At 42.8% G+C, this 22,622-nt stretch overlaps 3 protein-coding genes across 3 annotated transcripts in view; 2 read left to right on the plus strand and 1 right to left on the minus strand.

The window, feature by feature from the left end:
- The first annotated feature begins 31 nt into the window (after positions 1-31).
- LOC111595086 (tonsoku-like protein) lies at positions 32-4,650 on the plus strand. Its single transcript, XM_023308642.2, has 5 exons — positions 32-388; positions 447-618; positions 673-3,231; positions 3,294-3,469; positions 3,533-4,650. Exons 1-5 carry the CDS (start codon positions 61-63, stop codon positions 4,606-4,608), a joined length of 4,311 nt encoding a protein of 1,436 aa, XP_023164410.2. The 5' UTR covers positions 32-60; the 3' UTR covers positions 4,609-4,650.
- A 132-nt stretch (positions 4,651-4,782) lies between these two features.
- On the minus strand, positions 4,783-6,627 carry LOC111595087 (probable medium-chain specific acyl-CoA dehydrogenase, mitochondrial). The gene is made up of 3 exons (XM_023308643.2): positions 6,475-6,627; positions 5,908-6,261; positions 4,783-5,846 (listed from the first exon to the last, which is right to left on the minus strand). Exons 1-3 carry the CDS (start codon positions 6,490-6,492, stop codon positions 4,956-4,958), a joined length of 1,263 nt encoding a protein of 420 aa, XP_023164411.2. The 5' UTR covers positions 6,493-6,627; the 3' UTR covers positions 4,783-4,955.
- A 4,718-nt stretch (positions 6,628-11,345) lies between these two features.
- The window catches only part of LOC111595148 (titin), a 61,318-nt gene continuing 50,041 nt past the window's right edge, over positions 11,346-22,622 (plus strand). The window contains exons 1-10 of the mRNA XM_030225450.1: positions 11,346-11,890; positions 13,862-13,963; positions 14,030-14,482; positions 14,539-15,303; positions 15,585-15,788; positions 16,202-17,129; positions 18,292-18,574; positions 18,631-19,037; positions 19,110-19,321; positions 21,118-21,322. Of these exons, the coding sequence (XP_030081310.1) occupies positions 11,867-11,890; positions 13,862-13,963; positions 14,030-14,482; positions 14,539-15,303; positions 15,585-15,788; positions 16,202-17,129; positions 18,292-18,574; positions 18,631-19,037; positions 19,110-19,321; positions 21,118-21,322 (3,583 nt within the window). The 5' untranslated portion in view covers positions 11,346-11,866. The remainder of the gene's footprint in view (positions 11,891-13,861; positions 13,964-14,029; positions 14,483-14,538; positions 15,304-15,584; positions 15,789-16,201; positions 17,130-18,291; positions 18,575-18,630; positions 19,038-19,109; positions 19,322-21,117; positions 21,323-22,622) is intronic.

A 22,622-nucleotide genomic window follows, 5' to 3' on the forward strand; every position in this document is an offset into this window, starting at 1 on the left:
GAAATGCGATGTCTAACAGTGTGGTAACACCGGTAATTCGCGCCGAAAACAAAACGATGGATGCAAAAATGTATTGACTGTAATATTTGTGTTTGCTTGTGCGATTTCTTTGTTTTAATGGATGAAAAGCGCTATTTAAAGCGCAAGGAGAAGGCGCGCACTGATGGAAATCGCGAGCAACTGGCAGTCAGCTGCAATCAACTGGGCGACTTTTACTATCAACTGGGCAAGTACAATGAGGCGGCCAAAGAATATAAACAAGAGGCAACCATATACACCAGCATGGGCAAGGAGCTGGAGACGGCGAAGGCGAAGCGCATGCTGGGCGAAATGTTCACATTGCTTTGTGAATACGATGCTGCCAAGGATCATATCAATGATTACTTAAGTGAGTAGCTGCTATAGGGTAAATCTATATCGTTTTAAACGTTGCTTTAACTTGGCAGAAATTGCCAAAAGACTGCAAAACAAAGTGGAACAACAACGTGCTTATGCAACGTTAGGACGTGTCCATCTCCTGCACGGACAGAACCTGTCCGAGACCTCAGCTTCCGGTGCTATGGACCAGTTAAAGCTAGCGGAAAAGAGTTTTCTGCGCAGTCTTTTGCTTATCAAAGAGTAAGTGCTGACTACTTTAAAGCTTACCTTAATAAATAATAATCCATTTTGTAGGCTTTCAGGTCAAATTTCGAAACTGGAGCAATTGGATATGCAAGCGCGTTGTTACCTGAATATTGGCGTTGTGAAAGAGCATATGGAAGAGTTCGAGGCCTCAATTGAATACATTGATAAAGCCATCAAAATCAGCAAAACTCACGATTTGTTCGAGCTGACCCACTTGTGCTATATTTCGATGAGTTTGCTTTACAATTGCAAGAAGAACGACGCGGCGTCTGCGTTACGCTACTGTAATATGGCACAGGAAGTTGCCAAGCGTTTGCCTAATAAAGTGAAAAAGATCTGTGAGACGCTTATAACCAAATCAGAGATACTAATCAAAGCTGGAGATTTTGCAAGCGTCAAGCAAATACTGACGAAAGCGTATAAGAAGCATTCCCCCGATGAGAATGATCGCGCCACTATTGAGCGCTCATTGCGCGTTGTTGTCAAGATATGTCAAACCCTTGATGAGCTGGTACTGACAAGCTCTGTAAACTATGCTAAACTGAAAGATTTGTACGAAAAACTTGGCGATGGCTGTTGCCATCTGTTGAACTATGAGAAGGCCATCGATTACTACCAGAAAATGCTGGAAAATGCTGAGCTAAACGAGGAGCGGGGCAAGAGCTTGGTGCCTATCTATGTGAGCCTCTATCAGACGTACAAGGATAATAAGCAGTACGATAAGGCTTTGGAGTATTTGTGGAAAGAGTTTGAGCTTAATCAGGATACACCCGTCGAGGCATTTACGACGCTTTGCAGCATTGCAGAGATTTGTGAGCAGCAGGCGCAGCCATTCTGGACTGTCCATGATGTGTATCAAACAGCGCTGAGACAGGCAGCCAAAGCAGATGAATCGTCGGCCGCAAAGCTAGAGAAGATTGCCTTAGTGCGCTTACATAAGCTTCAGCTAAAGCATAAAATGACAGTGCTGGCTGAAAATTTGGAGGCTGAGGCTAAAGTCAAGGGTATCAATCTGGCTGAGGAGGCAGCAAAACTGGACGAGGATGAGGATGCGGATAGCGAAACGGCTGCAGCTTTGCAGCAGAACACACCTGACTGGGGTGATGATGTGGACTTAGATGCACTCACTGATTCCGATGCTAGCGATCTCGATGAGACTGACAAACCACGTCCACAGCGTATTACACGCGGCAATCGCACACTCACTATTAAGCGCAACAACAAGGGGGAAACTCAGCTGCACCAGGCCTGCATAGCAGGCAACCTGGAGCTGGCACGCCGTCTCATCGAACAGGGCCACACGGTGAATGTGCGTGATCATGCTGGCTGGTTGCCTCTACACGAGGCTTGCAATCATGGCTATCGTGATATTGTGGAATTACTGCTGGATAAGGGAGCCACAGTGGCGATCAATGACAAGGGCGGAACTAGCTGTGATGGCATTACACCGCTCTACGATGCCTGTGCCAATGGATATCTGGATGTAGCCGAGCTACTATTGGAGCGAGGAGCCGATGCAACTGTACGCACAGACTACAACGAGACCTGTATTGAGGGCTTGGACAAATGGCGGAAGTCCAAGCAACTGATCGATGGCGAACAGGCGCAGTATGCCCAGCTGCGAGAAACGCTTTTACGAACACTCTCCAAAGTGGGTATTTGCAGCATGCGGCAAGCACGTCCCTTGACCAATGCGAATGCTCAGCCAACATCCAGTGCATCAGCTTCATCGGAAGCTGAGGAGGAGGAAGATCTTGAGATGGCACCGCGCCTCAGACGCTCCTTTAACATGCACAATCGTTCAGGGGGTTCAGTGAGCAGTCCGCGTCAATCAACAAGCGCTAGCAAGGAATATCGCAACGTGATGGCCCAGCTGAAGCGGCCAAATCGCACACCCGACACTTACGATGAGCCTAGTAGCAGCACGAGCTTCAATGCCAAGCAGAAGCGTGCAGCACTTTTGGATAATGATGAAGTAGACGCGGATAATTGGTTGATCGATGATGTAGGACCAGAGCGGAAGCGCAAGCGGTACAATTCCGGCAGCATTGGCAGTCGTGCAATTAGCTCAAAAGAGAATCTGCAGGATTCCGCGCTGGCTTGGGATACGGATTTCCAGGCCACACCCCCAGAGCAGGACGCCCATCAACTGCTACTCGAGGCAGCCAATTCGAAGCAGCGCCAGAAACAAATGCGTAAACTAACGCTCTCCCGCTCCTCCAGCATGAACAGCAATCACAGCAGCGGCAATTCCAAGTCTAAGCAGCAGGCATCGCTGCTGGACAGCGGCTTTTGTCGCTTTCGCAGTGAAAGTCCATTGGGTAGTGGCGAGGATTCCATGGATGGTGCTTCTGTAATTAGCTTGCGCACACATACGGAACCGGATTCCACAACGCCTAGTGCACAAAATGCTGGCATTCAGCTACTTATCTCGCCCTCTAAAACAGCTTCGCCCATCAAAGTGCAGGCAACGCCTGTGCTGGCCACCACAGTCTCTTTCAAAGTCAAAGTGCAGGACGAGCTGCTGCTAGTGCCCATTGAGCGCAAGAAACTGCAGGATATTAACATGCGTTGGCTGGCCGAAGAGGCAGGACGGCGTTACAATAAGTTAGCAAATTCGAATAGCAATCGAAATGCTTATTCTCAAAATATCTTTTATACTTTTTCAGATTAACTGGACTTACGCCTTTATTGCGTCTCAAGACATCAGATGGATTTTCCTACGAGGAGGCGGATTCAGTAAGCGTTGCTCTTGAGCAGAATATGCTATTGTCCACAATTCTAGATTGGAAAATCTCACCACTATCTCAACGATATGAGGAAATGTGCCATCAATTGCAGAAAGGTATGCAACACACATTAATCTTGATGGCTTTGAATGAATGAATAAATGTTTAATCTTCCTCAGTTGTAGATGATAAGATAAAGCTGCGGTTAGAACGCTCACAAAATACACAAACACTTGAGCTGTCGAGTCTTTGGCTACGATACACTCAAACGGAGCCACTGTTCAAGGCATTGCTGCACCAGGCGCGTCTCACAGTGCTTGATTTATCCTTCAATTTCATTGGCAACGAGGGCTGTCAGCAGTTGGCCAAGGCGTTGCCTACATTATTGCAATTGAAAACGTTGCGACTAAAGTGCAATGGCATCAGTAATCTAGGTCTCGAGGCTCTGCTTTGCGGCCAGGACATCGAAAAGCTGGAAAACTTAGAGGAGCTGCAGCTCAGTCAGAATCCGTTGGGAAATGCCAGTCTGCGAACTTTGCATAAATTTTGTGCTAGTCAAGCTGGACGCTCGTTGACAGCGTTGGAACTTTCACAATGTGAAGTGACAGAGCTGCAGGACTTTGATCTGGCCTACACTCAATTGACCAGCTTCGACATTAGTTTCAATCAACTAACGCTGCAGAGCGTGCGTCGATTAACCGATCTGTTGAATAGCTGCCGCTTGGAGCACCTAAATCTGAGCTACGTGCGATGGCCCTTGGATGAACAGAGCGGCTTTGCGCTCGGTGAGCGTTTGGTTTCGCTGCTCGAGAGCGGCACAAGTGAGAGATTTGTGCGATTGGAGCTTGCTGGCTGCGGGTTGAACGATGCGCATATTTACAAGATAACACAACAGCTGGCCAAGGCACAGCATCTGGATTGGTTGGACATTAGTGACAATGAGCGCTTAAGTGGAGCTGCATTGGAATATGTGCTAGATGACCTGCCTCATCTTCGCGTTCTCTTGGCCACGAATTGTATACGTTTAGTAGACGATCTTCGCTTACAGAAGTTGGAGGAACAGAAGCAGCTGCCTAAGCGCATGGACCTCAGCATCGATGAGCAGGCATTCTCATTGCCAGGTGCTTTGGCCACGTTGGTGGCCATTTGGCGATTAAAATGGGGTGATAATGCCAAAACGTTGACTCCGAAGCGCAGAAAGGATGTACTGAGACTGTATTTGGACGAAAGTGATCTGCATTGGTGCCCTGGATGAAGTCACTGTGAAGTCTTTTGTTATTTGTGTTTAAAGTCTCTTTTTTATATTTTTACCAATTGACAGTGCTAAAATAGCCATAATTACTATCTGAAGAACCAAGGGGGCAGATTGTCGAGAACTTTCGTATCTTATCAGTAAGCGTTTGCCAATGTCCCAGTTTAGTTACGCGATTTGGTGTCTTCTAGCTAAGATTGTATGTATGTTATCTGTAGCAATAATATGTACTATATGACTACCTCTATCAAATGGTTTTGAATGTCTCCAGCAATAGTTTAAGTACTTATATTTTAACTTTATTTATCGTTGTTTGTGAATCAGGATGAGTGTGGACGTGATCTAACATCTTATCTAGTGGCACCGTCCTTGGCCATTTCATACATGTTCCTTGAGATAATGAGTCGTTGAATCTGAGATGTGCCCTCATAGATCTGATAAATCTTAGCATCGCGCATCAGCTTCTCCACGGGATACTCACTGTTGAAACCATTGCCGCCAAAGATTTGCACAGCATCAGAGGCAATCTTGTTGGCCATGTCGGCCGCATGACACTTGGCAATGGATGCATAGTAGCTGTTGCGACGTCCCTGGTCAATCTCCCAGGCGGACAGGCGCCACGCCAATCGAGAAGTCTCCACTCCAATGGCCATGTCGGCCAGCATAAACTGCACAGCCTGGTGTTGGGCGATAGGTACCCCGAAAGTCTTGCGTTCTAGCGCATACTTCAGGGCCTCGTCCATGCAGCGCTGGGCCAAACCAACTGCTCCGGCTGCGACTGGAGGGCGGGTCTTGTCGAAGGTGCCCATGGCAATTTTGAAGCCGGCTCCCTCGCTAATCAGCACGTTCTCTTTGGGGACACGGACATCCTCAAAGGTGATGCCACGCGTGTCAGATGCGCGCTGACCCATGTTCTGTTCCTTGCGGCCGGGCGTTAAACCAGGAGTTTCGCGATCAACAATGAAGCCAGTGAAGGCTTTGCTGGCCGGGCACTTGGGATCGGGGTTGGTGCGGGCAAGCACAAAGTACCAGTTTGCCACGCCACCATTGGTGATCCACATTTTCTGACCATTGATCACATACTCGTCGCCCTTCTTTTCGGCGCGCGTCTTAATACCAGACACATCAGAGCCGGCTCCAGGTTCCGTGACACAATAAGCAGCCACTAAAGGTTCTTCCAATAGGCGGCCCAGATACTTCTTCTTCTGTTCCTTATTGCCAGAGAGGATCACAGGTGTTTGCTAGAAGAAGATAGCAGTATTTTAGCATATAGGCAAGGAACGTAGAGTAACCTTCACTTACGCCCAAGCCGCTGGCCTCTAGGGCAGTCATAATGCCGGTACATCCATAGGCCAGCTCCTCGGCCGTCAGGCAGGTGGTGAACACATCCAATTCTAAGCCACCCAACTCAGCGGGTATGTGATTGTTCATCAGACCCAAACTCCAAGCCTTCTTAATGATTGGCCATGGGTACTCGCCGGTTTTATCATATTGCGCAGCCACTGGAATGATCTCTTCACGGGTAAATTTGCGCGCCAACTCCTGGAGCTGTTGCTGCTCTTCGGTCAGAGCAAACGACGGACCAGTGGGCGAGACATGCGAGACGGCAGCGTAGGACCGGCTGGCCACCAGCTGGCGCAAAGCTGGCGCTGCGAGCTACAAATAAACGACATAGTTAATTTCGGAATTCCGTTTGGGTCCACAAGTCCAATCGGAGGGCAAAGTACAAACACGACAGATAAGAGAAATAATCTCAACAATCTCTATTTCTCTTTACAATGTTTTTCAAAATGTCTGCCAGATCAACAGCTGCAACGCTTGGTTTGGAGTCTCAAACTCTATTTTCTTCTCAACTTTACTTGTACATACCTTATTTAGAAATGCCATGTCGCAGCAAATATATTATCAAGTAATTGCAAATTAATAAATGTTCAATGTTAGTCCGCTTTATGTAGGTCGTGCTGCTTACTCGCCGAGTTATTGTGTCGTATTAAAGCGAATGAGTATTTTCTTGCTCACAAAACGACGTAGCGCAGTCAAAGCGAAATGTGAACATTAGACCCTGTTGCTTGCGGCGAATTGCGAACAACAACAAGTTGCAGTTCTCTCCAAGCTTGCGTAGGTTGGAAAGTGGCGTCAATAAACTTTCGCTGCATGCGGGCGAATATCATTCACCATGGCACACTAGTCGAGACACACCCCCAAATGAGATCCCAAGGCCAAAGCGAATTTCAGCAACAAAGCCAACGAAAAGCTTTTTATGCAAAAAGCTTTGTATGCAGCAAAAAAGCGCGCGCTACTTAAATACCTCAAATTAAAAAAAAGCATACTTTCAGGAGCTACCAATATTAATTCAAAGGTTATGTTAAAAATAACAACATTTTGTATATACCTAAAGCACAGTCGAACGCCCTTTCACAGTTGTGACGAAATGGATGGTCGGCCTAGAGCAGCAACAACAAGAAAATAAGAAAAACAAAAATAAATCAATTGTTTATTGCCAGCTGCTCTTATCAGGCACGACCGCAACAGCATCACATAAAACTTGGTCCGGTTAAAGCTTCCGTTAAACCACCTAGCACCACCCCCAAAAAAGCGCGCACGACTCGTAGCCGAAGCGAATAGCGAAGTAACGAAGGACGAGGACGAGGTGAAAGTCCCGTCACATCTAAGGCAAAAACTGGGATAGCTGCTGCTTTCGGCTAGGCCAGTCATTTGACATTGCTCCTGCGTAAAGGTTGTCCACGCGCACAGCAAAATTAATCCGTCGTCGAACAAGTCGTCTCCAACTCCCGTTTAACTGTGTTTGTGCAAGTGCAAGTGTGAGTGTGTGTGAGTGCTACACACTCCCAGTTTTTTGGTATACATATGTATGTATATGTACCTCTCTAAATATTAAGTGAAAAAAGTATCTCAAATCGTAATCAAACAAGTGCAAGGCCTTAAGTGCTTTTCATCATGGCTCAATTTGTGACTCACATACAGCCAACGCTGATGGAGGCATCGCAAGGTCATGTGCCGCACCATCATGGCCATCAGGTAGGCGTGCAGCACTCGTCGCATTTGCCACACAGTGGCCACAACATGCCATCGCCACCCACGGCACACAATCATCATCATCATGGTGGACATCATGGCAATGCCACATCGCATCACCAGCAATCGCATCAGCAATCCCATCATCAGCATCCAGAGCAGCAGCATCACCAGCAGCAGCAGCAGCACAAGAAATCACATCATCCGACAACTCATGGTGCCGCCAAGGCGATTCAAAGTCCACCCAAGCAGTTGTCTCCGCCGCTTGGGGAGCATGTGGGCCACTACGAATACTTTCAGCATCAGCATGAGCTGGTCTTTCAACATGGTGGCGCCCCGCTTTGCGGCACGAACAACAAGCAGCAGCACGATAAGCATGAACACTGCCCCACAGGACATCAGAGTGCGGTGAGTGCCAAGGCTTACATCATATGCGACTATTGAGCCAGGGTAATGATCGCGTTTACTTATAAATTGCCCATATTCATAGAGCTCATCTCTTAACTGTATATATATGTATATTTGCCTATGTATATGTATATGTACTTGTGGAGCACCCAGTCCATTCAATGACGCAATCGCAATCCTTGAGCTGAATAACTGAATGCCAAATGAGTCATCGAGCACATCTAACGCTGTCCTTGCTGGGCCATTAACCATTCCATGACGACTCTGTGGCGTCGTAGCGTCTCCCAGGCATCACTTACGGCTCTATTAAAAAAAGCTTCAAAATTAGAACCCTGACACCCATCCATCCGCCCAACGGCACTCCCCATTCCAAACCCGAAACCCGGCCCTGCCTCATTTTCGCATTAGCCCCCATTCATCCTGTACACTCGAAAGCTTTTTTCTTTATAATTTGCTTCTCTAAAATGTGTTGTGTGTGTTTTAAAAATAAAACCAATTGGCGAATTTCTCTTTGTGCTCTTCGCATGGGTCTCTGGCCGCACGGCGAATCGAAAATAATTTAGAAAACGACTCGAATCGCTCGCTGTCTGCGGTTCTTGGTGGCGGCCAACGCGTGACTACTCGTCTATTTATCTATATATATATAGATATATATATATATTTATTCCATCTAAATTTTAAGCGTCTGTGTTTTGTTTGAATATAAAAAATAATAAACGGCATGGAGACATTGAAGAAACGTTTTCCCTCGCTGCAGAGTTTGGGCGTAAGTCGCTGGCAACTTGGACTCGATTTATGTAATATATACATAGATATATATATATATATATATATATACATATATCAATATGTATACACTCACATATATTCTGCTATCAAAAGTGCAGTTGACCCAAAAGTATCAAGCATTTCATAAGGGAAATAGACAGATTTATGTGCATCAAATATTTACATTTTTTTGTTTTATTAAATTTTGTGCCTCGGCGTCTTTTGTGTCGGTGCAGTGAACAGTTCATCTACGAGAAACTTCTCCCATCCCCCGCTCAACAGCCCCTCATACCACTCAACTAACTACCCCAGGGTAGCTTTACACTAAATGGCCTGTCGCGACTCGCTTGCGTTTTTAAAGGTCGTCAAAGTTGTGGACAATTAGCTTAGGCCATGTCGTCTGACTGGCGCTTTACTTCGAGCCATTCGTGTTGGCATGACTGTGGTTGTTCCTCTTTTCTTCTTCTTTTCCTTGTAGCTGTGGCCATTGAAATGTTATATGCCTTGTCGCGCCAACCAGCGATAGCCTGAGCGACGCCAACAAAATTGTTAAAAAAAATAATAAAAATGCCAAATATTTTAATTTATGTCGAAGTCTAAATACTCTTCAGAGCAGTTGTCACTCGCTAAAAACTAATTAATATTGCCGGATAATATGATATATGTAATGAAGAGTATTGCCCCACTAAGCCGGATACTCCCTAAAAATACGACTATCTTTTTGAACAGTTTTAAGAGATTATTCGCACAAGGAAGGAATTTTCGTTTATTAATAGTCTACATAATTCAGGTATCCAGAGTGTAAGCCAAAAATTATAATTATATTAATACCACTTTAGTGCTACGAGTTATAAATGACCTTATTGCTGTACGCATCAACATAATTCATAAGAAATTGATTTATGTAATCAATCTATAATTTTCTCAACTAATTTTTGTCTATAAAATACTAAGAACTAGGAATTAAATACAAATAGGTATTAAAAGGGCGATTCATATCTTAAACTGCAAAGAGTATATCTTGAATATTAACGTCAATATATACTAGGTGTTGAAATATAAGTAGTTATATAGTATTTAGATAGCTCATCCGCAAATAGTAATCAAGCAATGTCAATAGTCATCTATATAACACTCATAATGTCTATAGAGTATATAGGCTCAAACAACATATATTAAAGAGTAGCAGCTAACATGCAAACCTGCAATTTAGCTGAGTTTCGAGACTTTCGTGCACAACCCCAAACAGTTCGATGGGTTTAAAGTGTAATCGAAAACCCTTTGCTGGCCAAAACAAATAGGTCCAGTGTTTGGGTAAGCGATAAAGACTGAAATGCAGCTTAAAGATACCAGGAAAAGCTGAAAGGCTCATTAATTGAATACCAAAATGTGCGTCACACCTTGCTGCCACATGCCACATGCCACATGCCACAAGCAACATTAGTTGCTTACCCTCGACCCAAGCGAAACCCCTTGCAGTATATAAAGCAGAGCAAGCACTTTACACAATTTGTCCCGGTCACGAATGCAATTCGAAATGCAATTTTATGCACTCGCCTAGGGGTAAGTTTCAACAATAGGGTGGAATTCCCTTCAATCGGCTAATTTGCCAAGAACAATAGCAGAAATTGTGTCGTTCCTTTTAGTTGGCTAGCTTTGCCTTGCCTCGGCTTGGCTTACTTGGCAAAACGTGACTCTGAATGCGACTGCATACGCATCTGATTGGATTTTCGTGAGGGTGCTGGGATTTAGGGTTGCTATTTCATTTCCAATTCGAAACTGGAAGTAAACAAAGTCCAGCGACTGCGCCAGCGAGGCACTGCGTTGGAAGGCAAATCAACCCCCCCATCAAGCCTCACACAAACCATCCACCAACCAACTGTGGATTGTGTGTGGTTTCTCTTAGCCTTGTTTACGCTCAGTCAACAAAGTTCTAAATGCCGCCTGTGCCAAGGACCTGTTCCCTAATGATACTATTTGCTCAGCTAATTACTTGAAATATGCTGAAATTACAAACGCAGTTGGGTGCGACAGCAAATTAATGACGTGACCGTAGAAGGTCGTTTTTCCACTTCGCTACAATCCCCAAGGATCAATTTACACGTTAAATTCTCTCGAGTTTCGTCAATTTAGTATTCTTGATAACTCCTCAAAGGAATTATGCAGTTAGAGATATTTATCGAGTATTGAAAATATGATATTTTCCTTTCTTTATGGGTCCTACTGGTTTCTTATTAGACTTGCTTTAAAATCGTGTTTGATATTGCACTCGCTGCACACGTGCTCGCTGCGCCGCTTCCAATGGCTTCAAATGTCAACAAAGCGAGACGCACGTGCCAACTGGGCGGCATACGCTTCCGCTTCCAGTTCCAGTGAACCACCCTTGGGTGATGATGGCGCAGACGCAGGCCGCACGGGCGGCGTTTCCCAGTTGGAATATGCAAGTGCGCAGGTCCTTCGGAAATCCTGGTGTTGTTCGGTTGCCGACAGCCGAATTTCAACCACGACTCTAAGGTAGGACTCCTCGTACGAGCCCAGCGCACATCCAGTCTGGAGTTGAACATTGAAGAAAACGGCAGCAAAAAGCGACCGCTCCTCAGCGTGTATAATTCAGAAGCGACTGTGTTAACTAGCAAAAGGAATCCAATCAGACGCACACACACACACAACGACACAGTCACAGTTACAGTCACACATAAACGTACACTGACACTCACATACATAGACAGACACACACCCTCGCACACACACGCACACACATGCACCAAAGCTTATATAAAATCCAAGGAAAAATCGATGCGAGTGCATTTAAAATTCAACAAAAAAAGTCTCGAGTAGTTAAAACTTTATTCGCGTCTTATTCGAATACAAAAAAGAAAGTTTGTTAATTAGCCGAGTGAAAAAGAAAAACTATGACTAATCAGTGACGACATCCGCGAGCCTCGCTTACACAATATTTCTATACTAGATATATATATACCTATAAATATATATATCATAAGATTGAAAATCGGCTGCTCTATTCTAATTGGAAAACGGTGAACGCAAAATGGTCACTGAAAATGGAGCTCAGGTAAAGAAGAAATTTCAGAAATATTTGCCGTTTCAATTGCACCGTGTATTAACTTTTCGAACAGACTGTCTGAGACGGCCATGTTGGCGTCCATTTTGCACGTTATCGATTTTTCAGTGTCTGGTCGGAAAAATTGGTAGCAAAAAGTAGCAATGAGCAATTAAAACTAATTTTTTTTAATTATTAAAGCCAAGCGTAGGCACTAATCAAGACTTTGGCTTCATTATAATTGCTGTCTGCCAGCCATTTTAATGACTGCAAAGTCTTATTGATTTTTCTTAATAGTATTGAAATGGAATTGCGTACATTATCAAATAAGATATTCATATTCATTTATAAAGTGAGCTATAAATAAATAGCTAACTATTGTTGAGTGTCACTCTCAACAATAGTTAGTTCCTCTGTCATCAGAACTGGGTGTGGTGCGGTACACGCTGTGCGTGTGTCCGTGCCCCAACCCGTGTTGCAAGGTAATAGAGATTTAGGTTAAATTTAATGATGACATGCGACATTTTATGCCACGACCAAGATGTAGAGAAAATCCATAATATGAGTCATATTCTGCCTGTGCTCTCTGGTACTTAATGAATATCAAGTCAGTTGTTGCACCGATTTTCCATTATAATCGGCACTTGAGATTCCAGCTTCGAGTTGATTAGCTACTTGGGCGACATTTTGCTGCACAAGTTCAAAGAAAATCCACTTCAAGGCTTCAAGCATTCAATCCAGCTTGTTATACAATCCCTGAGAAGCACCTTTGAACTTTGACTGCCTGAGTGTGTTTGTGTATGATTGTGTGTGTTTGCCCCTCATCAAGTTGGGCAAACAAGGAAGCAGCCAGCGCCTAAAGATATCCTTTAGAGTTGGGCTTCTTCTATATATACATACATATATACAAAGGCATATGAAATGAGTTTTGTGTTGGCCCAGCCATGAATAGGTGACGCTTCAACTTCCGTATTGGCGAAGGGGCGAGCCCTCGATTTCGCCCTTACCGTCGCTCGCGTCCTCTCCCTCAAGCTCTTCAATTGCAACAGCTTTGGAGCTGAAGGCTCCGACAGGAAGCGGCGGCTCGGTTTTATATGGACTTTTATCTGCGGTAATTTTTAACATTGTCGGCATTGCGTATCCAGTGCGAAAACTAACCTTCCAACTGGAAGCCGCCTTCCACTTGCAGTTTTCCAATGCCACAACATGACGTCATTTTCGATATCGAATTCCAGGCAGCGCGCCCCAAATGCTGCTCAGTGGAGCGTACAGCAAAACGAAAACATAAACAAATTGTGGGTGGCCATTAAAAAAAGAAGGAAAGAAGGCTGCTGGCAGTTGGTAGTTGGCACAAAGCCGAATTACACCTGCGCATTGTAAGCGCTGACGTTGACCCCTCGCCTTGACCGTCAGCTAGCTGAACTTGGGTCTCCCTTCTTTCCCCACATTCCACCCCGTCCCACGTTACCAGGTGCACAGTTCACAGTGCGAGCTTCAGTTGCGCAACGACCGTAACGGGCTTTACCTATATGCATGTACATATACGATCAATAACAGCCCTCTGGTAAAGCTCTTTTGATGAATACGCAGCTGGCACGCAACTTACGCTTGGCCAAGGACAGAGAGAAGCGCTTTGAGTTATAGCTCTGCCCGACTTACAAACTGAGTCATAAGACTTTGGGCAAGTGTAAAAATCGGATTTAAATAATTTAAGTGCACTCTCAATCTAGATGAGAAACCAATGATAAAATGGTAACAATCATGAGAATCTTTTGACAATATTTTAATATTGTTAACTTTAAATTGTTTTGATTTTTCCGACCTCGTTTCATAGTCCTAATCATAATTTAAGCCTGAAATTATTCTGATTGCATTTACATATTTACCTCTCTTTTTCTCATGTGAATCTCTACATTTTTACTATCATATTCTATCTTCCTTTTTCAATTGACACTCATATAAGATAAACTTTCATAATTTTAGGGCGATGGCAATACTTCCTTCCTTCGTGCCGCACGCGCTGGTAATTTGGAGCGCGTGCTGGAACACCTAAAGAACAACATTGACATTAACACTAGCAATGCGGTAAGCAAAACTAGCGAAAATGAGTTAACTTCAGTTCTGAATTTCTCTTTCTTGAAACTATTGTAGAACGGCTTGAATGCCCTGCATTTGGCATCCAAGGATGGACACATACACGTTGTCTCGGAGCTGCTGCGTCGCGGCGCCATTGTTGACAGCGCCACCAAGAAGGGCAATACAGCGTTGCACATTGCCTCGCTGGCTGGACAGGAGGAGGTGGTGAAGCTACTGTTAGAGCACAATGCTTCTGTCAATGTGCAATCGCAGAATGGCTTTACACCCCTGTACATGGCTGCCCAGGAGAATCATGATGCTGTAGTTCGTCTCTTGTTGTCTAATGGAGCTAATCAGAGCTTGGCCACGGAGGATGGCTTTACTCCGCTGGCTGTAGCCATGCAGCAGGGACACGACAAAGTTGTTGCCGTGCTTCTCGAGAGCGATACACGTGGCAAGGTGCGTTTGCCTGCGCTGCATATAGCTGCCAAAAAGGATGACGTCAAGGCAGCTACGCTCCTACTGGATGTAAGTACACATCATGCATTCGATAATATTCGGATAGTTATTTACTGTCTCCACAGAATGACCACAATCCGGATGTAACCTCTAAGTCGGGCTTTACGCCACTGCATATTGCCTCACATTATGGCAACCAGAACATTGCCAATTTGTTGATCCAGAAGGGCGCCGATGTCAACTACTCGGCCAAGCACAACATCAGTCCACTGCATGTGGCTGCCAAGTGGGGCAAGACGAACATGGTCTCGCTGTTGCTTGAGAAGGGCGGTAACATCGAGGCCAAGACTCGCGATGGCCTCACTCCACTCCACTGTGCCGCACGTTCCGGCCACGAGCAGGTCGTGGACATGTTGCTAGAGCGCGGTGCTCCCATCAGCGCCAAAACCAAGAACGGCTTGGCTCCGTTGCATATGGCTGCCCAGGGAGAGCATGTGGATGCTGCTCGCATTTTGCTCTACCATCGCGCACCAGTGGATGAGGTCACTGTCGATTATCTCACTGCTCTGCATGTGGCTGCCCATTGTGGACATGTGCGTGTGGCCAAGCTTCTGCTGGACCGTAATGCCGATGCCAATGCACGTGCCCTAAATGGATTTACCCCACTGCACATAGCCTGCAAAAAGAATCGCTTGAAGGTCGTCGAGCTGCTGCTGCGCCACGGCGCCAGTATTAGCGCCACTACGGAAAGCGGTCTAACTCCGCTACATGTGGCCGCCTTCATGGGTTGCATGAATATCGTCATTTACTTGCTGCAACACGACGCTAGCCCCGATGTGCCCACTGTGCGTGGGGAAACTCCATTGCATTTGGCTGCACGCGCCAACCAGGTGAGTGTCATCCATTTATGGCAGTTAACTAGAATGATTTGGAGTGTTGTTCTGTGTGAGGGGTATTCTATTTCATTGAAAAGGTCGATAGCATAAGATATTTTTCGTTATCTATCGCCTTTTTGAGTATTCAATTTAATACGATCGCTTCTCTGTTGTCGTTTTTGAGTAATCGATATTCAAAGTTTTTACATTCAAAAACATATCGATAGCATACATAGATCATACTTTTATGTATTCAATGATCCGTTAACTTCAAATTTCATTTTCCTTCGTTTCAGACGGACATCATACGCATTCTTTTGCGCAATGGCGCCCAGGTTGATGCACGTGCTCGGGAACAGCAAACGCCGCTGCACATCGCTTCACGTCTGGGCAATGTTGATATTGTTATGCTGTTACTGCAGCACGGCGCTCAGGTTGATGCCACCACAAAGGACATGTATACGGCTTTGCATATTGCTGCCAAGGAAGGCCAGGACGAGGTAAAAGACTTGATTGCCAAAAAGATAACGGATCACATCGACACCGTCTACCTAATGCAATTGTTCTGGATTCGTCATCAGGAGTTTTTCATTTGAAATTGGCTTTTAAGTTTCCTTATGTATATTTGCTTTAACTTAAACTTTTACTTTTGTTTCTGTTACGTTCATCGAGTATTACGAGTTTTGTTGTGTCCTTTGTTATTGTCTATAATGTTGGCCATAAATAAATGTGTCCACTTTGATATTATTTTGATATATTTTAATTTCTTATGATTTATGATTTTTGCTCATATTTAGTTTAATTCCTGAACAGGCAGTTCAATCTATGCACCGCTTTCACAAGTAATACTAAAGTGAAAGTGGTTCATAGAGAATTTCAATTGCAGTTTATTTATAAGTGATTATCTATTTAGGTGGCAGCTGTGCTGATTGAGAACGGAGCTGCTTTGGACGCGGCCACCAAGAAGGGGTTCACGCCATTGCATCTGACAGCCAAGTATGGGCACATAAAGGTCGCCCAGCTGCTGCTCCAGAAGGAGGCGGATGTGGATGCCCAGGGCAAGAATGGAGTCACACCGTTGCATGTGGCATGCCACTACAACAACCAGCAGGTGGCACTGCTGTTGCTGGAGAAGGGCGCCAGCCCACATGCCACCGCCAAGAATGGACATACACCGCTGCACATTGCAGCGCGTAAGAACCAGATGGACATTGCCACCACTTTGCTGGAATATGGCGCTCAGGCCAATGCTGAGAGCAAGGCTGGTTTTACGCCACTGCATCTAAGCAGCCAGGAAGGACATGCCGAGATTTCCAATTTACTGATTGAGCACAAGGCTGCCGTCAATCATCCAGCCAAGAATGGTCTTACACCCATGCATCTGTGCGCCCAGGAGGATAATGTTAATGTTGCAGAGATTCTGCAGCGCAACGGTGCCAACATCGACATGGCCACCAAGGCTGGCTATACTCCGCTGCATGTGGCCTCCCACTTCGGGCAGGCCAACATGGTGCGGTTCTTGCTGCAGAACGGGGCCAACATCGATATGGCTACCAAAGCCGGCTATACGCCTTTGCATCAGACCGCCCAGCAGGGCCATTGCCACATTGTCAACTTGCTGCTGGAGCATAAGGCCAATGCAAATGCCCAGACGGTCAATGGGCAGACACCTTTACACATTGCACGCAAGTTGGGCTACATCAGTGTGCTCGATTCTCTCAAGTCGATTACTAAGGAGGACGAAGATGCCGCTGCAACCACTCAGACGGAGGAAAAGTACCGCGTAGTGGCCCCAGAAGCCATGCACGAATCTTTCATGTCCGACTCCGAGGAAGAGGGCGGTATGTACAGACTTATGTTCGTTTTACACCTAAACACAGTCACATACTTCGACTACAGCAATACTCTAAGTTATGATTAGTCTTAAGTAAAACGAAAAAAAACAACAAACCCTTTTATGTGTGCCGTCAGGTGACACAGAATGGGAATTGGACGCATGCTACGAGTTTGGCATTGGCGGTGATCGAGACCGTAGGCCAGACATCCAGATCTTTCAACCGTATTACCAGGGCGACTATCTATATGTCTCCAGTAAGTTGTCAATTGAAACGTTGCAAGGCCAATTGTAAAATAATATTGAAGAGCCGACTGCTATCAAGTGCACCAATTGGCATTGATTGGCATCTAATTGGAATTCAAATTATAATTAATCAGCAAGGATAAGTCAGCACTTTATATGGTTGCCTCGCCTAAATGTATAAATTATATCTTGACGTTGTCGTAAACACCAACAAAAAACACAAGAAACACAAAATGTGGCGTGTTTTAACACCATTTCCAATTATTTGATTTGTTTAAACTTACATATACAGAAATGAAATCGTTATGGTATCGATTAATCGATTGCAATTTTGTGAATAAGCAGCGTTTCGCCCATCGGCTGTTTCGTTATGCCAATTACATCTATGTAATTTATATCGATTTGCAATACATCGATAAGTAGTTGGAATTTGTTTTTAAATAAATAACGGTTTCATTTCTTTATACCTTGATGGCCATGTAAATATACAAGAGATAGGGTTTTGGGTGAAAATTGTGACTTCTTTGTACCACGGCATGAAAAACTATATAATATATATATTAAATGATGTATCAGATATAATCTCTAAACTAAGTTATATACTGCTCCTATTTATTATTCATGCTAGCTTTACATATCATCCTATTAATATATACCTACTTATACATAATATGCATGTAGTGTTAACGAAATTTCTCAACTAAAAGAAAACTCATTTGCATTCTTCTATTTTCAATGCACTGCGCTCTCATCAACTGCAACAAAAATAACAACTGAACTACACTATACAATACAATACAACAACAATAAAAACAACAACAATACTTCGCTATATGGCCAATTGGACTGTCTTGTGCTTAATTGATATGCTGTGGAATGCAACCGAAATGCTACGCAAATAAACGAAAAATAAAAACCAATAGGCGAAGATAATATGCTATCTGATCAACCTTATCGCTATTTGACCGTTGATGAAATGAAATCCCTAGGCGATGACTCGCTGCCGATTGATGTTACGCGCGATGAGCGCATGGACTCCAACCGCATGACCCAGAGTGCTGAGTATGCAGGTGGAGTACCACCTACCATTGGCGAGGAGATGATAAGTCCGCACAAGGCTCAAGTATATGGCAACTCACCCAAGGCAACGGTCGATGGTGTCTATATAGCCAATGGATCTGGCAATGATGAGCCACCACATGTGGGGTAGGTACAGCATTCGACTTACTCCAATAAGTTTCCTAATCTTGTGCTCTTTGTAGTCGTAAGCTGAGCTGGAAGAGCTTCCTGGTGTCATTCCTGGTGGATGCACGCGGCGGAGCCATGCGTGGCTGTCGCCACAGCGGCGTCCGTATGATCATACCGTCGCGCTCCACCTGCCAGCCGACGCGGGTGACCTGCCGCTATGTGAAGCCGCAGCGCACCATGCATCCACCGCAGTTGATGGAGGGTGAGGCCTTGGCCAGCCGCGTGCTCGAACTAGGACCCTGCTCGACCAAGTTCATTGGCCCCGTTGTCATGGAAGTGCCACATTTCGCTTCACTGCGTGGCAAGGAGCGTGAGATCATCATCTTACGTTCCGACAATGGCGAAACCTGGCGAGAGCATACTATTGATAACTCCGAGGAGGTCATACACGATGTCATGCAGCAGTGCTTCGAGCCAGAGGGTGCGTGGACTCGGCTTAACTTAATTCGTTTTTCTCTTTTCAATTTGCAATTTTTTTCTTTTGCTGCCACAGAAATCGCACAGCTGGAGGAGCAGGCCGGCAATCATGTCTGTCGCTTTGTCACCTACGATTTCCCGCAGTATTTTGCTGTCGTATCACGTATACGCCAGGAGGTGCATGCAATTGGACCCGAAGGCGGCATGGTGTCCAGCACTGTGGTGCCGCAGGTTCAGGCCGTCTTCCCGCAGGGCGCCCTGACCAAGAAAATCAAAGTTGGCTTACAGGTAAACCTCTTTAAACCACGCAAAGGCGTTGCGCCCGAGAAACTACGCAAGATCAGCGTCAATCATGTGCCCAAAAAGAAGCGCTTCTCGCTCATTTGGTAAATCAAGCAGCAAGATCAACACAAAAAAGTAATCGATCGATATATAAAGAGATACACCAATAATCGTGCATTTAACATTAATAGCTTCCCGAACGTATATCAGTCAAGTTTTCCAAAATATTACAAATACGCATTTAAATACTAATTAATCAATCAAGATGTAATACCGCTCCATAATCTTTGTAATACGCGTAGTCGATTATATACACCTTCATATATCTATATCAATATATACATATTTGTATCTCCAGCATGATCAGCTCAGATCAGTTCGAAAGGTTCAAATCAAAATATTCTATATACCAATACTAGTATTTAGATTTGTTTAGAAATATTCCTACTTTGAATGCCTCTAGTTACAATTTTTTTTTGTTGTTTTGGGGGCTTTATGTGTTATTTATGATATATGCGCACTTTGTTTGAGAATTTACTAGAAATCACACTGCAGAGCTAGTTGAGAATTATTTGGCACTCCTCAATGAAAGAAAGAATTACTTTATAGTGACTTGCAATAATACTTAAATACATATATATTAACTATTTATGATGATTGATCATGGATCAAGCGACTTATCTAACAGATCGCGTATTTTCTTAAACTTTAACCAAACAATTGTCCAATCGAAGTAGACAACTAATGATATAATACTATATATACATATGCCTATTATTATTATAAAATTAACATATTTAACAAAAGAAAGAGAAAACTTACCTATGCCTAAGATTATAAAAGTTTACTGAAATGAAGTACTATACCCAATAAATTTAGTTCAACAAAAACTTTATAACAATGAAAATCTTTTCATTAATTTTCATTTTTATTAATTAATTTTTCAATTAAATTGCTTTTTTGAGAACGAAAAAAATAATGGAATTGTGAAATACTATATAGTTGTATATATGTATTGTAAAAATGCTTAGATACCGTTACAATTGGGTTCGGTCCAGAAGTGCCTAACGAAGTTGTAAGCCAAAAAAAAAGAAAAAATAAGAAGAAGAAAAACCGATTTTATGATGGCCCCACTCATGAGTTGAAAACTTTTTTTTAGCACATTTTAGTTTGCATTTTGTATATAAATTTCAATAAAATATTATTTTCGACAAATTGTTTAAATTTTCGTTTTATAGAGTTCGATTAAGTTGTAGTCAAAGTTTTTTTTGATAACTAAATTTATTGGGACATAAATGGGCTTGAACATTGTTATTGTTTGTAGTTAACTTAACTAAAAACATGCGATTGCTCAATAGAACCATTACAAAATAATAGTAGTATGAATGACACATCCAAATCCTAAATAAGCATTGTATAAACAACAACAAACAGAATATGAAACAAAAGACAAAAACTAAAATGTTCACCATTTAGCCCAAAACTCATTTCATTTTTCAAATTTCAATTTACGTTTTGTGTTCTTCAATTCAATAGAGTTATATACATATATATATATATATATATATATATATATACATATATATATATTTATATTTATATATATATTATATATATATATATATATATATACATTTATAGATATAGATGTATATACTCTAACAAATGACGCATAGTTCGTATATATATGGTTTACTTTTTATTATAATTTTTATCATCTGTCATTATTGTTGAAGAGTGTGCGTGTGGCCGGAAAATCGATTTTTGTTATCTATAGTGCCGAAAATTCGTTACATTTCTAGGCCCAACCAGTTGATCCAGATCTAACGGCTAAGCTATTGGGTCGCGGCGTGGCCGTCTCGCCGATCGTAACGGTCGAGCCGCGTCGTCGCAAATTCCACAAGGCAATCACACTGAGCATGCCCGCCCCGAAGGCACACAGCCAGGGCATGATCAATCAGTACTCGGGCAATACGCCGACGCTACGACTGCTCTGTTCGATAACAGGTAAGTTAACATTGTTTGTGTTCTTCTCTTTTGTGTTGTTGTCAAGCAAATTGCATAAATAATGAGTATCTACTTAACATTATGTTGTTTTGTTGGTTGATGTTTTTTATATGAGTAACGAATACCTGAAGCCTCTCTCTCTCTCTCTGTAAACCTCTCAGGCTTTCATTTTATAATTCCATTTCCACTTTGATTTATAATTAGTTTCCATTTAGTTTTCTCCTTTAGTCCAGCTCTAGTCTGTATTTAGTATAATTTTGTTTAGTATATATTTCTTCTTTATTTAACTATAATGTACTACATACAATTATCATGTACTATATATATACATGCCATATATATCTATATACATAAAATGTTGTACAGTGAAAATTGCCAAATTACCAATATAATAATAACAATAATAATTAATAACAATAATTATAATAATTCGTGAATTGCCAAAAGTCCAGGTCGCATTTGATAGCAACAATGTGCTTGTGTCTGTGTAGTTGATGCGTATAAGTTGTTTCGGGTTAAACTATATTTCGTTTGTGCAGCATTTACTCCAAATTCAAATTGAAATTGAAATCGAAATTTGATTACCATTAGCCTCGTTTTTATATTCAGTAACAGTAACAGTAACAGTAACAGTAACCTTAACAGTAACAGTAACAGCAACAGTAATCTTAACAGCAAACAGCATAGTTAAATGTTCATTCACCCCCGCATACAGACATAGAATACGCTCATACTCCAAGCTACACCCACACAAATACAGATACAAATACGAACCCAATCACACATATACTCTCTCTCTCTCTCGTACTCAATTAAATGTTATCATTGTGCCAAACAGTGTTTGATCCAGTATATATTATACCATATATATATCTATATATATATATATATATATATATATATATATATATATATATATATATATATATATATATATATATATATATATATATATATATATATGTCCTTGTTTTCTTATTTATGTACATATACGACTTTTGTTCTATGAGTTTCCTTGAACTTTTATTTAATATGTTTATAATTTTTGGAACAAAGCAAAACTAAAAATACAAAAATAGTTTAATTAAATTCTTAATTGAAACCGTATTTAATTGTTCTATAATTTTGTACTAATGCGTCAAATGCATTTGTGCACGCATTCCATTCTGTTTTCTCAATCCATTGAAGGTGTGTTTCGGAAAAGGTCTCTAAAAGGTAACTAAAAAATGACAAAATGTCCAAAAAACCATAAAAAATAAAAATAAAATAAATTCAGAAATTCACAAACATGTATGAAGTT

Source organism: Drosophila hydei, unplaced genomic scaffold (genome assembly GCF_003285905.1).
Source record: "Drosophila hydei strain 15085-1641.00,03,60 unplaced genomic scaffold, DhydRS2 tig00000001-arrow-pilon, whole genome shotgun sequence".
Taxonomy (NCBI): Eukaryota; Metazoa; Arthropoda; class Insecta; order Diptera; family Drosophilidae; genus Drosophila; species Drosophila hydei.

Excerpts from the sequence above, each read along its gene's own strand:
- LOC111595086 (XM_023308642.2), top strand. The coding sequence starts at position 61 with ATGCAAAAATGTATTGACTGTAATATTTGTGTTTGCTTGTGCGATTTC. Across the intron at positions 619-672 it reads AGTCTTTTGCTTATCAAAGA|GCTTTCAGGTCAAATTTCGA; the intron begins GTAAGTGCTGAC and ends TCCATTTTGTAG. Across the intron at positions 3,470-3,532 it reads GTGCCATCAATTGCAGAAAG|TTGTAGATGATAAGATAAAG; the intron begins GTATGCAACACA and ends AATCTTCCTCAG.
- LOC111595087 (XM_023308643.2), bottom strand. Across the intron at positions 5,847-5,907 it reads TAGAGGCCAGCGGCTTGGGC|CAAACACCTGTGATCCTCTC; the intron begins GTAAGTGAAGGT and ends ATCTTCTTCTAG.